This window comes from Eriocheir sinensis, chromosome 9 (assembly GCF_024679095.1).
Source record: "Eriocheir sinensis breed Jianghai 21 chromosome 9, ASM2467909v1, whole genome shotgun sequence".
NCBI classification, from domain to species: Eukaryota; Metazoa; Arthropoda; class Malacostraca; order Decapoda; family Varunidae; genus Eriocheir; species Eriocheir sinensis.
The window spans coordinates 23536656-23552691 of NC_066517.1; the positions used below are offsets into that span (position 1 = coordinate 23536656).

Consider the following 16036-nt stretch of genomic DNA (forward strand, 5'->3'; position numbering starts at 1 on the left):
TGCTTCTCCTCCTCCTCCTCCTCCTTCATCCACCTTCTTTCTTCACCCTCCTTTCAAGTCCTATTCTTTTATTTTCTTCTAAAACGGGATGGGAGGACGGAATCAGCTGCATGAACGAATTTTTAAGCTAATTAGAAACACACACACACGCACACACACACACACACACACACACACACACACACACACACACACACGGCGGGAGCCCCTCGCCGTAACTGTTCCCCTCCGCTGACCTGGTTACGGGCGGGTTTCGCGGCCGCCGCCGAGTTTCTCTTGGGTGGATTCCGAGTCGAAGTCTTCTGTAGGTCACGTATAAAACGGGGCCCGACGGGGAGAGGCACCTCAGTTGCTAGCAGGAGCCTGGAGTGAGAGAGGTGCGTAGGGGTGATTGTGGTGGTGTTGGTGGTGTTGCTGGTGGTGTTACTGGTGGTGGTGGTGATGGTCGCGTATGTGGCTGCCTCGGCCAATGACTCCGGGGCGCCGCGGCCGCGCTGGACATGCTGCGGCGCCGCGAGGAGGCTGCGGGATATGGTCCGCCGCTGTAGCACATGATCCCCGCCGCAGCCGCCTCCGCCAAAGTTCGCTCCCTCCCCTGACGGCGGCGCCGCTCCGAGGCGACCATGTCCCAAGCCTCGCGGCGGGTCATGCGCCAAGACTGATCGGTGGTGCTGCTGGTGCCGGTGCCGTCCACGAGTGTGGCACACCAACGTCCCTATTGATACTACGGGCACCCGAAGGACTGATCTGCCCTCAGACGTCACATCTCACAATACTGCTGCTGTCTTCCAACCCCTGACTCGTGGGGCAGCCCTACCCAGCAGCTAGTTCCGGGCAGGGTGCGGGGGTGCTGTGCCCCGCCCAACACTTTGTGTTGATTCATTCATTCCCTCAGATTCCAACAACTGACCATGACCACGGCCGCTCTCAGGGCTGTACAGACGCCATGTCAGCCAGGCGTTGCCGCACGTCACCCGGGAACACGTCCCTCAAGCCATCAGCTGAAAAAGTTCCCTCTAATGTATGACGCGCCAAGTTGAAACGTTTTAGAACAGAAATCATTGAAAGCATGAGGGAGGAAAAATGCTTTAAAAACTTTTTCATACCCCGCGGCAGCCATGTGTGCCTTGCATACTTGAACACATAACGGCGTGATGGCGCACGGGCGCGCCATTAGTAGGGCGGCAGGCGTGCGGGCCACGCCAGGCTCTGCCCGGCGCGGCGGCCACACGCTGGCGTGAACTTGGTCCTGGGAGCAGCGACCGCCTGACCCACATTCCCGAGGCATGACCCTGTGACCCCGTGCGGCGCGCTAATAACACGCTTCTCACCCCGCTGCCCTCACCCCCCCCTGCCACCTGCCCCACCCTCGCCGCCTCCAATGATTACCTCACTTCCGTCGCGCCGCTGCAACGCGGCCGTGACTGCCGAGACACAACGCGGCGCCGCCGCCACGCAACAATACAAGTAATAAGAAGTTTGCGCACGTTCTTGCGCGCTGCGCCGCACCACTGCACCGCGATCCTGCTCCACTCAGATCCAACCCGACTGGACAACAGTCGTAACAGTTCCTGACTGGAGTTACGTGGTAACAGTTCAAGAGTGGAGTCACGTGCCGCCCTCTGGACACCGGGTCGCATTAATCATGAGTGAAAAAAAGGATGAGCGTTATCTTAATGGAAAATAATTGAGAACAACTGGATCAGCATTAACTACTACAACGTCACGCCTCAGTCTCTCTTTGGCTAAGCATATATAAAAAAAATTACAACATGACCGAACGGTTACCGGAAGATTAAAGTCTCCCCGAGAAGGGCAGCCAAGACCATGCAGCTGTGAGGGTTACAAGGGAACGCTGAGGCTCCCTAAGAAGCTGCCGAGAGACGGGATCGAACTCAGAACACTTGAATCGCGAGTCGAGAACCAGAACCACAAAGCCACCTGGACCTTACTGGTTTTGTTTTGTTTTTGTTTTTAGTAAAGGGAGAATCTCAAGGGCAAAAAAAAAAAAAAAAAAAAAAAGTAGAGATGAGTGCCCAATTATTTTCATCTCTTATTATAATGACGATAAAGATAATGATGATGATGATGATGACGATGATTGCCTCCCCCCCTTCTCTCTCTCTCTCTCTCTCTCTCTCTCTCTCTCTCTCTCTCTCTCTCTCTCTCTCTCTCTCTCTCTCTCTCTCTCTCTCTCTCTCTCTCTCTAAGTTCAAGACGTTCAATGACCCCAGACGCTTACCGAGAGAGGGAGAGAGAGGGAGAGAGAGGGAGAGAGGGAGGGAGGAAGAGGACGCGTGGGAAGAATGTAATGACCTCAGGAAATTAAAACCTTACCCTTGGCGGTGGAGGAAGAGGAGGAGGAAGAGGAGAAGGAAGAGGAGGAGGAGGAGGAGGAGGTGGAGGAGGAGGAGGAAGGGAAGGGTAACGGAATGAAATGGAATGAAAGGGTATGAGGAAGGAAGCGGAAGGACGAGAGGAGAGGGAAAGGGAAGGGAAAGGAAGGGATAATTGTATGATGGAATGTAGAAGAGAAGAAAAGAGGAAGAGAGAGAAAAAAAATAGAAAAAAATATACTTGATTATGCATTACTCTCTCTCTCTCTCTCTCTCTCTCTCTCTCTCTCTCTCTCTCTCTCTCTCTCTCTCTCTCTCTCTCTCACATTCTCTCCATGCACTCCCTTCCTTCCCTCCCTTCCTCTCATTTTCTCTCCATAACCCATTCTTTCCTCCCTCCAAGAAGCCCATTTTTCCTCCATACACTCCCTTTCTTTCCTCCTCTCCTCCTTCCACCTCCTCAACCCTTCAATTTCCTCTCCATAACCCATTCTTTCCTCCCTCCAAGAAGCCCATTTTTCCTCCATACACTCCCTTCCTCTCCTCCCTTCCTCTTTCCACCTCCTCAACCCTTCAATTTTCCCTCCATAACCCATTCTTTCCTCCCTCCAAGTAGCTAATTTTTCCTCCAATATGTCAACTTAACACTACAATATCCTTCTCCTCTTCTTCCTCTTGTCTATTCACACTTTTTTTTTTCGTTTCTTATTTCCTGTCTATCACCTATTCTTTTCTCTCCCTTATACACCCTCTGTCCCTCAAAACCATCATATAGGTCAATTTAATCTTTCTCTCCTTCTCCTCTTTCTCCTTCGTTCTTTCTTGTCTTTCCCTGCAAATGCGTGTCAGCCCTCTCTATATCCCTTTTTTTCTTCTCTTTCTCTCTAACACATCTTTAACGCCTCAATCTTATCTTCCTCTCCTTCTCGTCTTGCCATTAATGTTCGCTATCGTCTTAAGCTTTTATGTTCTTGGTCTTATTCTCATGTCCTCGCTATATCCAATTTTTTTCTAACACGCCGTTTTCTTTCCAATAAATTCACTGAGCGCCAGAGTCCCCTCCCTCCCCTTCTTCAGTTCTTATGTTCTTCTTACTCGTTCATGTTCTTTGTCACCTTCATCTGCAAAAGCATCTAATTCTTTCTATGTAACTCATTCTTTTCTCTCTAACAATCCCATTTTATCTCTACTATGTTAACCAAACTCCACAATATCTTCTTTATCTCCTCTTCTTACTCACGTTCTTCATCGTCTCTTATGTCCTCTCTTTTCTCCCTCTAACAAGTCTACTTTCTTCCCAATCTATTCACCAAACGCCTCGGTATTTTCTTTTATCTCCTCTTCTTACTCACGTTCTTCATCGTCTCATATGTCATCTCTTTTTTTATCTCCTCTTCTTACTCACGTTCTTCATCGTCTCTTATGTCCTCTCTTTTCTCCCCCTAATACGTCCAGTTTCTTCCCAATCTATTCACCAAACGCCTCAGTGTCCCCCTCCTCCAGTGTTCATGTTCCCTCTCTTCTTTCCCCACAGATGCGTCTTATAGTATTTTTGGGCGCCGTGCTGGGGGTGGCGGTGGGGCTGACCCTCGCCCAGGAAGCCCCCGTGGCCGTGGAAGAAGTGCATGCCGTGGAGGAGCCCGAGGCGTTGCCGGTTGTGCATGTCGAACTGGACGAGGAAGGAAGACTCGACGCGGCCAGGCTCCTGCAGGATTTTTTCGGTAAGTGTTCTAGAGGTCCTTCTTAAGTTTGGACTGCGGGAACTTGGTATTGCAGCTTTTTGAGTTAGCGTAGGACCTTGCAGTAGGATAAGGAGGACATGGAAGTCAATTTGAATGTGGAGTTAAGGTCAGATGTAGCCAAGGAGTCCTCCAGGATCTATTCGGTGAGTGTTCTAGAGATCCTTCTTAAGTTGGGACTGCAGGAACTTGGTATTGCAGCTTTTTGGGTTAGCGTAGGACCTTGGGGTAGGATCAGGAGAGCATGGGAGTGAATTTGAATGTGGAGGTAAGGTCCCATGTAGTCAAGGAGTCCTGCGGTGAGTGTCCTAGAGATCCTTCTTAAGTTGGGACTGCAGGAACTTGGTATTGCTGCCTTTTTGGGTTAGCGTAGGACCTAGGGGTAGGATAAGGAGGGCATGGGAGTGAATTTGAATGTGGAGGTAAGGTCCGATGTAGTCAAGGAGTCCTGCGGTGAGTGTCCTAGAGATCCTTCTTAAGTTGGGACTGCAGGAACTTGGTATTGCAGCTTTTTGGGTTAGCGTAGGACCTTGGGGTAGGATAAGGAGGGCATGGGAGTGAATTTCAATGTGGAGGGTACGATAATAACAACAAGGGTATGGTAACAACAACAAGGGTACGATACTAACTACAACAGCAGCAATGGGAAGAGTTACAATGACAGTATCCGAACGCAAGTCATGACGATTTAACAGTTTCGGATTCTTCTTCTTCTTCTTCTTCTTTCTCTTCTTCTTCTTTCTCTTCTTTCTCTTCTTCTTCTTCTTCTTCTTTCTCTTCTTCTTCTTTCTCTTCTTCTTCTTCCTCTTCTTCTTCTTCTTCTTCTTCTTCTTCTTCTGCTTCCTCCTCCTCCTCCGCAATTTTCTCTCATTCTCTCTTCATCACCCACGTAAAGACAGGTTGAGAGAGAGAGAGAGAGAGAGAGAGAGAGAGAGAGAGAGAGAGAGAGAGAGAGAGAGAGAGAGAGAGAGAGAGAGAGAGATGCCACTTACATGATCCACAGAAATTGCGTCATGTGAGTTGAGAGCTGAGATCCTCCTCCTCCTCCTCCTCCTCCTCCTCTTCCTCTCCTCCTCCTCCTCCTAGATTAGATAAAATAAGTAAAATTCGGTAACTATTTCTTGTAACAGTAAATTCAACACTTTTTAAAACGTTGACTTAAAATATAAAGAAAAGAAGAAAAAAAATACTTGTAAGGGCCAGTTTTTCCTCCTCCTCCTCCTTTTCCTCTTCCTCTTCTTCCTCTTCCTCCTTCACACTATCACAAATTCTTCTTTCCTCTTTCCTCTTCAAACCTGTTCCATCTAGTTCATTTCCTCTTCTTCCTCTTCTTTTTTTTTTCTTTAACTTGTTTCAGCTAGTTCCCTCTTTCCTCCTCCTCCTCTTCCTCTTCCTCTTCCATCCTTCCTTCTATTGTTTTCTTCTTCCTTTCTTTCTTTCTCTTCCTCTGTGCTTCTTTACTCAGTTTTTCTTTTTTTTTCCCGCCCCTTAATTTTTTCCTCTCTCCCAATTTTTCTTCCTCTATCTCTCATTTTCTGTCTCTCATTCTCATTCTCTCATTCTCTTTATCGCTTTCCTATTTCCTTTATCTCCCTTTTTCTTTCTCCCATTTCTTTTTTCTTAATTTTCCTTCTCTTCCTCTCTTTTATCTCCCTTCTTTATCCCTCCCTTTCTTATTCTCTTTCCTCTCCCTCTTCTTTTATTTTCCTCTGTTTCCTTTTCCTCCTTCCTCACTCTCTCTCTCTCTCTCTCTCTCTCTCTCTCTCTCTCTCTCTCTCTCTCTCTCTCTCTCTCTCTCTCCTTCCGCCTACACACACGTGGAAGAATATCAACAATTTTCACGGTTCTTTTTTGAGGTGGGTGGGAGGGAAACAGGTCTTGAGTGTGTGTGTGTGTGGGAGAGAGAGAAGGGGGAGGAAGGGAGGGGAGATGTAAGTAGGGGGAGGGGAGTTGAGGAATTGGGGTGAAAATTGCAGGAGGTGGGGGGTGAGGGAGGGAGGGGGGAGAGGGGTCAGGAAGGGGGGAGGGAAACAGGTCTTAAGAGGAGAGGGAGGGGAGAGAAGAAGGGGGAGGAAGGGAGGGGAGATGTAAGTAGGGTGAGGGGGGTGAGGAAGGGGAGTGAAAATTGCAAGGTTGGGGGGTGAAGGAGAGAGGGGGTGGAGAGGGGTCAGGGAGAGGGGGGAGAGGGGGGGAGGTCAAAACGTTAGATTTCCCCAATTTGCGTTCCGGGGATGGGGGGGAGGGGAAAGGGGGAGGGGGGGGGTTTGTGCTTCCTGTGCATAAAATTTGGTCAATACCGTTTTTTTTTCGTTTTTTTAACTTCTTTTTTTTTAACTTTTTTTTAAGCATACGATGTCTGTCTTGTGTAACTGTCTGTCTGTCCATCTGTCTGTCTGTCTGTGTTTATTTATTTATTTATTTATTTATTTATTTATTTATTTATTTTGTGTGTGTGTGTGCGTCACCAATAATCTAACCTCTTTTTATTTTTCTCTCTTCTTCACAGATAACGAAGCGGAGGAATTGGCTGCAGGTAAGACTGTCATATTTATAACTGTTCACAAGATTATTATTATTATTATTATCATCATTACTATTATTATGATTTACTGGGCGGTACATCTACACCTGCCTCATTTTTGCTTAGTCCCTCCTTAAGTTTTGGTCAAGGTGTTCGTTTTCTCTTTTAGCTGCTGCTGCTGATGATGACGATGAGGTTGCGGGCGTCGATCGTGAAGGACGTAAGTTAAAGCCATTGTTTATTTAGTTCTTTTTTAATTCATTCAAATGCATACTTATTTTTTTTCTTCTTATTTTAGTACTTCTTTCTCTCTTCTCCTTCTTGCTAACGTTCATTCTTTCTTCCTTTCTTTCCTTCTTTCTAATCTTTCTTTTCTTCTTTCGCTCTTTCTTTCTCTGCAATCTATATCGTTCATCCATTCTTCCTTTTTCTTTCTTCTTTCCTTTCCTTCTTTCCAATCTTTTTCTTCTTTTCATCTTTCTTTTTTTGTATCTTTCTCTCTTTCTTGCTCTACAATCTACATCTTTCTTTTCACTCAACCCAAATCTCATAACCTAACATCCTCCCCTTCTCCCTTCTTCAACTCCTACTCTCTCCCCCTCTTCTTCTCCCCTCTTCAACGTCCACTTCTTGAGGTTACAGTTTCTCCCCACCTGTCTCCCTCCCCTTTCCTCTCCCCTCCCTATTCTGTCTTCTCCCACAACGCGTCCTCCTTCCCCCCACCTCCGTTAAAACCAGTTCGTCTCCTCCTTCCCAAAACTTGACCACAACCGACCAGCTTTCTCATTTTGCCTTCTGCGGCCACATCCTCATTCCTCTCTCCCCCGCCTCCTCCTCCTCCCTTCCTCCTCTTCTTCTTCCTTCTCCTCTTCCCCGTCATCCTCATCCTATCTCTCCCCGTTCCCCATTCTTATTTTCCTCTCCTTTCTAACCCCAGTCTCGTCTATTCATTTTATCTTCCATCCTGTCCAAGCCCTAACTCTCCCATTCTTCCCATTCTCTCTTCCAGTCCCTTCTATTCATTGTCTTCCATTCTCTCTAAGCCCTAACTCTACTATTTTATTCATTCAATCTTCCAGTCCCTTCTATTCATTCTGTCTTCCATTCTGTCCAAGCCCTAACTCTTTCATTCTAACCACTTCATCTTCCAGTCTATCTAAACCCAAACCAGTGAGCAACCAAAATGCAAAAACCTCAACCAAAATCTAACCACCTCTTACTCTCTCCTTAACCGACACACCTTTCTCTCTCTCTTCCTTCACGCACGCAGGCAAGGCCGATGACGGTAGCGGGGGGGAGGTGGACGTCACTCGCTACAACAACTTCATCGACACCGTCCTGAGGCGCATCAACTCCTTCTCCAGGACCCGCAACGACCCCTTGACCGTGAGCCTCAGCGAAGACGGCAAGAAGAAGAACAAGACGAAGGACGAAAAGGAAGGAGGGAAGGGGAAGAAGAAGAACAAGGGGTAAGGAGGAATAGGAAAGGGGGGATGAGAGATTGATTGATAGATAGATAGATAGATAGATAGATAGACAGAGAGAGAGAGAGAGAGAGAGAGAGAGAGAGAGAGAGAGAGAGAGAGAGAGAGAGAGAGAGAGAGGTTATATACTTTGTCTAATTCATGTTTTCATATAGTTATAAGTAGTAGTAGTAGTAGTAATAGGAGGAGGAGGAGGAGGAGCAGGAGGAGGAGGAGGAGGAAGAGAAGCAAGAGGAGGAGGTGGAGGAAGAGAAAGAGGAGGAAGAAAAAACACTAACCAATCTATTCTTCTCTCCCACCAACAGAAAGAAGGGAGGAAAGAAGGAAGGCAAGAAGGGAGAGAAGAAGGGAAAGAAGAAGGGAGAAAAGAAGGGAGGAAAGAAGGGGGAGGGAGAGAAGAAGCAGAGAAAGAGCAGCCGCCACCCTAAGGACCTGAGCCTGGATGTGGAGCAGGTGGAGCAGGTGGTGGAGGGCGAGCAGCAGGAGGCGGCGGCACCCGAGTCTCCCGTGGCAGTGGAGACGAGGAAGAAGAGGGAGGTGGAGGACGAGGTGGAGGAGCACATTGAGGAGGAGGAGGAGGAGGCCGACGAGGAATTGGAGGTAAATTAGCGCCCCATATACAGACTCAAAAGAAGTAAACCAAAAAATAAAGAAGTTACCGTCAAAAAACAATCTTCTCTAATGCAAATCAACGACCATTTTCTTTCCTTCTTTCAGGGTAAACATTAAGGAAATAAAATCAATGCCCGTTTTCCTTTCATGTTTTCAGGGTGGACTTGAGAGAGAGAAGCGCGACGCCGAGATGGAGGAGGAGGAGATTGACGAAGCCGTGGTGACTGCCCGCAAGAAGAAGCCAGACAGCGGAGACAACAAGAAGGCCGGGAAGAAGGGCAAGGGCAAGAAGGGAGGCAAGAAGGGCGGCAAGAAGGGCGAGAAGAAGGGAAACAAGAAGAGCGGAAAGAAGGGAGCAAAGAAGGGCAAGAGCGGAAAGAGGAAGACCAGGAAGGCTCCCCCACGAGTAAGTAGATAGATAGATAGATAGATAGATAGATAGAAAGAGAGAGATAGAGAGGAAATACTAAATGAAACTAAGAAATCATGAATGAGAACGTAAATGAAGATAGAAACAGACAAACGAACAAACAGAAGCTACAAAAGACTTTAAAAAAACGACACAATTGAACCAAAACAAAAGAAATAAAAATAATAAACAAAAACTAACACAACAACCAAACCAAACAGGCAGGCAACTAAACAACCCAACCAAACCATCACCCCTTCCCTCACCCCTTCCCATCACCCCTCTTTCTAACTCCCTCCCCATTTTCTCTCCCCTTCCCCCCAGGTGCGCACAAGCCGGGCCTCCGTGACGGGAATCTCCACGCTGCGCCGCCGAGGGGACGTTAAGGTGCTCAACAGGAAGGGAGCCAAGGAGATCAGGACCCAGTTTACGCTTGGTCCCGTCAACCTCAAAGTGGCTAGGAAGGTGAGGAGGGGAAGGGGGAAGGGGAAAGAAGTGAGGAGGGAGAGAAAAGGGAAGGTAGTGAGGAGAGGGAGAGGAAATGGATGGTAATGAGGGGTGGGATAGTAGAGGGACGCTGGTGAGGGGACGAATAGGGTGTTGGTAGTTACGGTAATGATAGGAAAGTGAAGGAAGAATTGGTTTTCAGTGCCAGTAAGGTGAAAGAAGTGAAGGAAGGTGATGGTAGTGAAAATAATGATTGGACAGTGAGGAAAGAAAAATGATTACTAAGAGCGTGAAGATACTGGAAATGCTATGAGTAAAAAACAAAAAAAATAATAAGGGTGGCTGAGAAAGTGAGGCAATGGCTTACAAACTTCGGTATTGACTGGAGAGAAAGAAATATTGCAAAGAAAAGCGAGAATTATGCAAAGAGAGTGAGATTGAAAATAGCTTTAAAAAAAAATATATGACAGTGACAGGAAAGTAAAAAAAAAAAAATGGCAGGAAAATAGGAAAAGTAACAGAAAAGTGAGGAAATGAGTAATACACGAAGGGTAACGATGAGAGATGATGAAATTGCCAATGATTAATATTTTCATCCATTCCAATTTAGTGCTTTCCGAGAATCATTTGATCTCTCTCTCTCTCTCTCTCTCTCTCTCTCTCTCTCTCTCTCTCTCTCTCTCTCTCTCTCTCTCTCTCTCTCAAAACCAAAATAGAAACAAGGTCATGATACTAATGGCTCTTCTAGGAACGCTTTCTCTCTCTCTCTCTCTCTCTCTCTCTCTCTCTCTCTCTCTAAAAAAAAACACGAAAAAAGAAAACGGGGAAAGAAATTGAAAGGGATACTAAAATAAAACTCGACACGCGACCCTTGAAATTAATAAATACTTCAGGTGCTTCTTCTAAGTCCTACCTGGAGGAGTTTTGGACGCTATTCAATTAACGACGGCGACCTGCTCACCTGTTTATAGAGATGGTTAATACCCTCACCTTTTCCTTTCCCTTTTTTTTTTGTTACCTTTAGCGATAGAGGTAAAAAAAGAAATGAAAGTGATGAAATTAATATGAAAAGACGATGATGAAAGGAGTTAGGATATGTATGAGGAAGGGAAAGGAAGGAAGGGGAAGGAAGGAAGGAAGGAAGGGAGGAGGGAAAGGATGGAAGGGAAGGAAGGAAAGGGAAGGGGGAAGGGTGAAGGGAAGAGGATAGGCAAGGAAGGAAGGAGGGAAGGGATGGAAGGGAAGGAAGGAAAGGGAAGGGTGAAGGGAAGAGGATAGGAAAGGAAGGAAGGAGATGAGAAGGGCAAGTAAGGGAAGGGAAGGTAAAGAAAGGGAAGGAAAATGAGTGGGTAAGGAAAGGGAAGAAAAACAAAGGAAAGGGAAGGAAGGGAAGGAAGGAGAGAGAAGGGAATGAAAGGAAGAGGTTCGTTAAGGAAGGGAAGGGAAGGGAAGGGAGGAAAAGAGAAGAGAAGGATAAGTAAGGTAAGGAAGGGAGATGAAGGAATGGAAAGGAAGGAAGGGAAGGGAAGGAAGGAGAGAGAAGGGAATGAAAGGAAGAGGTTCGTTAAGGAAGGGAAGGGAAGGGAAGGGAGGAAAAGAGAAGGGTAACAGAAAATAAGGTAAGGAAGGGAGATGAAGGAATGGAAAGGAAGGAAGGGAAGGGAAGGAAGGCGAGAGAAGGGAATGAAAGGAAGGGAAGGGAAGGGAGGAAAAGAGAAGGGTAACAGATTATAAGTTTAATAAGAAAACCATGTGATGAAATACATACCTCACTAACATTTCCTAGGACACACTCACGCCAGATTATCGTCCTCATAGCAGCATCACCTTCACCAGCTTCTCCCCCTTAAATATCACCAGGAAACAGGAATACTAAACCATTTCAACAATAACTACAAATATATCTCGTTATTGTGGCCCGGGAAACAGTTTTGGGGATGGACATCGGGAAATACGAGGAACGGAGTACGACAATCTAGCAACGTTATTCACACCTAATCACTCTAACGTTACTACGACAATCTGGCAACGTTACTCACACCTAATCACTCTAACGTTACTACGACAATTTAGCAACGTTATTCACACCTACCGACTCTAACATTACAACTCATTAAAACGCCCTTCTTCCCTTCCCTCCACAGTACGGCTTCGGCAAGGACACTATCAGCAGGGACGCCCTCGCCGAGTCCCCGGAGCTGAAGGGCAAGATGCACATTGTGGTCTCCGCCGACGGCAAGGCGCGCGTGGCCAAGTTCTTCATCTCCAGGCCGAACATCGTCAGGGTGAGGGAAACGGACTCAGATGTAGGTATAAGAAGGGAGGGAGGTAGAGCTGGAGGAAGATGGAGGTAGGGAAGGAATGGGTAAGGGAGGGATACGTAAGGGAGGGATGGGTAAGGGAGGGATGGGTAAGGGAGGGATGGGTAAGGGAGAAAGGGTAAGAGAGGGAGGGAAGAAGGGTGACACTTAGGATGGATAAAGTAGTTAAGAAAAAGGGTGACACATTGAGGTAGATAGGTAAGAGATGAAGGGAATGGGTAAGGGAGGGTGGATAACATACTGAGGTAGATGGGTAATGAAGGGATAGGTAAGGGAGGAAGAAAGGTGTAAGAAGGCGTAGGAAGGAAGGATAGGGAGAGACAGGAAGGGAGAATAAGAGATAAGTGTAGGAAGGCGTAGGAAGGAAGGAAAGGGAGAGAGATAGAAAGGGAGATAAGAGAAGAGAAGGGAGAGGAAATCAGAGGCGGACAAAGAGAGGAAAATGGAAGGAAGGAAGAAAGAAAGGAAGGACATAATAGAGAAAGGGGAAGAACAGAAGGACGTAGAAGGGAGTAAGTACAATGGAACGAAATGAGAGAGAGAGAGAGAGAGAGAGAGAGAGCATGAAAGGGGTGACCTATACATTCGGGCTGATATACAATTAGTTAGTTGCTCTGAATATACGCCTCCCTCTCGCTTCCATTCATTAGACCTTTTACGCTCCCTTCCAGCCGCCTCTCATATGATTTCTCTTTTAACTCTTCGTCAGGGTGAGGTTTTAACTGTATTTCTGTCGGCCTAGTGTCTGTCTGTCTGTCTAACGCTTTTGTATCTCTATTTCACTCTTTGTCTTTCTGTCTTTCTGTCTCTCTCTCTCTCTGTCTCTGTCTCTCTGTCTCTCTCTCTCTCTCTCTCTCTTTGCTGTCTGATTTTCATTTATCTGGGCAAGTGTATTTCTGTTTGTCTGTTTACCTGTCTGTCTGCTTACTAATATGTCTGTTTATCCGTCTAACTCTCTGTCTACCTACTTATATACTCGTCTGTCTAGCTATGTACATGTCTGCTCACCTGTCTAACACTTTTCCTATCTATCTGTCTAACTAACTATATGACCGTCCGCCTGTGTGCCTGTCCCCTAATCGTCCCCTCCCGCCCCAGGTTGAAGGCACGCTGCACAAGGAAGTCAAGACCGGTATGAACAACAACTACCTCGAGCGCTCCATCGCCCGCGTGACCCCCGTGGCTACCAAGAGGCTCAAGGCGGCGGCGAGGGAGGTGCTCTCGTCCAGCCAGACCAGGAACCAGTAAGCTGAGGTCCCTGCCGCTGCTGCCCTGCCCGACGCCACGGCTGCCAACACCTACAGAACTGCTTCCCTTTGCTCAGACTCTCGGCAATCTTGTTCTTCTTGTTCCTTTTCATTTTAGGGTCTTTGCAGTACTGTCCAGCATCTATAAATGATACTATGATGCTGTTTTAAGTACTGGTCATCTTCAGCATTGTTAGAGTTAATCCTGTAGTGCTGTTTTTAGTACTGTTATTCGTCTCTTGTTCTTCTTGTTCCATTCAGACTCTTTGCAGTACTGTCCAGCATCTAGAAATGATCCTAAGGTGTTGTTTTAAGTACTGGTCATCCTCAGCATTGTTAAGAGTCCTGTAGTGCTGTTTTTAGTACTGTTATCTGTCCCCTTGGCCTCTTAACACTTGGCAGTCTCTTGCTCTTCTTCTTGTTCTACTCAGGCTCGTTACAGCACTATTCAGCATCGTTAAGGTCGATTCTAAGGTGTTGTTCTAAGTACTGTCATCTATGCCAGCGTTAGAGACAATCCTATCTGCTGTTCCTCGTTCTTGGTCATCTTCAGTTCTCTACCCAGCGTCGCGAGAGTTGGTGCCACGGTGTTTTTAGTACAACCATCCTTCGGGACTCAACGACAACTCTGGGAATGTTTTGTTAAGTCCCTGTCAAGCCTCCACTGAATTCCTGTAGCCCCCTGTCCCCCCACACACCCCTGCCCCCCGCCCTCAGGAAGTTCCCAAGTCCCTTATCTCAAGTAATCCTCTCCGGGCTTTTCATTTCGTTGAGAGACTTGGTTTTAAATCCCTCAAATCCTCCTCTTCTTCTTCCACCTTTCTTTTTTTCATGGTTTCCCCCCCCCAGAATTTCTCTCAGGGGTAAAATTTTCCATTATAGTTTGAGTGATTCCAAAGTGTTTAAGTGGAGGCGTTTTTTTTTTTTTTTTTTGTTTCTTTTTGACGGAGTTTATTCAGTTTCGATTCCCCTTGACTTCCTGGTTGAATCGTTTTGCTGTCCCGATCACTTCCTGTACTTGTCTTGTTTGGCTTTCTTTCGGCAGGGTCAAGTCAGTTTTCGATTCCCTTTGACCTCCAGGCTAAATCATGTTGGTGTCCCGATCTCTTCTTGTTCTTGTCCTGTTTTCGTGAAGTCTGCCTAGTCTTCCCCTGTGCCCTGGTGATCTAAAAGTATAAGCCATTTGGGTCCCTTCATCACCACGGTTTTCTTTCGGCAGAGCTAGAATCATTTTTGGTGTCCCGATCGCTTCCTGTTCTTGTCCTGTTTCCCTTACATCTGCCTGGCCTTCCCCTGTGCCCTGGTGATCTAAAAGTATAAGCCATTTGAGTCCCTACACCACCATGGTTTTCTTTCGGCAGAGCTAGAATCATTTTTGGTGTTCCGATCACTTTTTGTCCTGTTTCGTGAAGTCTGCCTGGCCTTCCCCTGTGCCTTGGTGATTTAAAAGTATGAATCATGAGTCCCTTCACCACGACACCACTCCCTCCATCCCCCTCCCAGCCGTCCTTCACAAGTAATAGCCAACCAGTCACCACGGCATAAAAATTTGGTTCCAAGGTTTTCCCTCGCCACAAAAAGAACAAGAATAAAACAAGAAGATGAAAAACAACGAAGAAGAAGAAGAATGGGACAGCAGACTATTTTACCAGCGTGCAGCACCAACCAGCCAGCACCAGCCTCTCCTCTCCTCTCATTTCTTCCCTTCCCTCGCGGCGCATCGGAGCAGTTGAGGTCGCGTCCCCCCCGCCCTCCCCCCTCCCGCCACCGGCCAGCCCTCGAAGCCCTTGGACCAGCGCAAGAAAATGGATTAAGTCCCCGGATGATGCTAATGTTGCGACAGCCTCACTTGCATCATTGTCTTATGTCTCCTCCTCCTCCTCCTCCTCGTCCTTGTCTTCCTCCTGCAGCCTCACTTTCTCAGGGCTTTCATCATTGTCCTGTACCTTCTCCTCCTCCTCTTCCTCCTCCTCCTTCATGTCTAGTCTAACATACATCACTCAGAGCTAAATTTCCGGTTCCACTCCCTCACTCCCATCCCTCCCTCTCCTTCATTACGCAAAACTCTACCAAGAGAGAAAAAAAAGCTAAAAAAAAGAACTGATTCCTCGGAGTCCAGCGGCCTCAGAAGTGCACGTCTGAAGCCTCGCCTGAGACTCCCCCGACGACGACTTCGGCGACACGCAAACCCGACGACGGATACGGACGACGCTGTGACTCGGCCCTCCAGACCCTCCCCCCTCCCCCCCCGCCCCTTCCTGGGTGAGGGAGGGGAGGGCCAGCCACGGAGGGGGGGTGAGGGGCACGGGGGGAAGGGCCACGTACGGATTTTGGATGCCACGGTCTGCCATCTTTCCATTTTCGTCTCGCTTGTCAACTCGGCGACAGAACGATACAAAAAGGTCTCTTGCTTCGCACGGAACATCGCAGCAGCCCGGCGAGGTTGGTCTCTCGCCTATATTATTTTTTTTATTTATTTTGTTTTGTGTTAGTTTTTTTTTTTTTATAGTTACCGTGTTGTATGTACTTGATATTATTATGATGTATGTGTTGTGTGAGTGTGTGTTATTCTTATTATTATATTGTTATTATTATTACCACTACGATGAGTTTTGGTTATTAAGATGTGTTTAATTTATTGTGTATTTAATAATAAACTCTAGATTAAGATGTGGTTGTTTGCTTTCCTGGTTCCTTCTTTTTTTCTTTCCTTCCAAATGTTTCTTGTTTTCTTTTGTTTTTGTTTATTTGTGCGTCAGTTTCATATACTTCCTCAAATCCAAAAGCTGCTATTTCATTTTTCTTTATTGTTTTTTCTTACTTCCGCGATTGTATTCTTTTTTTTTGTTTCTTTTTTTTCATTTCTCCTAACTTTTTTTTTCTTGTTTTTTTTGTGCTTCAAGTTCATACACTTCCTCAA

The 16036-nt window shown here is 46.8% G+C and overlaps 1 protein-coding gene across 1 annotated transcript; it reads left to right on the plus strand.

Annotated features, from left to right (window-relative positions):
- The first annotated feature begins 279 nt into the window (after window positions 1-279).
- LOC126996210 (ABC transporter F family member 4-like) lies at window positions 280-15786 on the plus strand. The gene is made up of 10 exons (XM_050856535.1): window positions 280-377; window positions 3871-4057; window positions 6582-6608; window positions 6766-6816; window positions 7867-8065; window positions 8386-8680; window positions 8850-9098; window positions 9426-9566; window positions 11693-11833; window positions 12968-15786. Exons 2-10 carry the CDS (start codon window positions 3871-3873, stop codon window positions 13115-13117), a joined length of 1440 nt encoding a protein of 479 aa, XP_050712492.1. The 5' UTR covers window positions 280-377; the 3' UTR covers window positions 13118-15786.
- The last annotated feature ends 250 nt before the right edge of the window (window positions 15787-16036 follow it).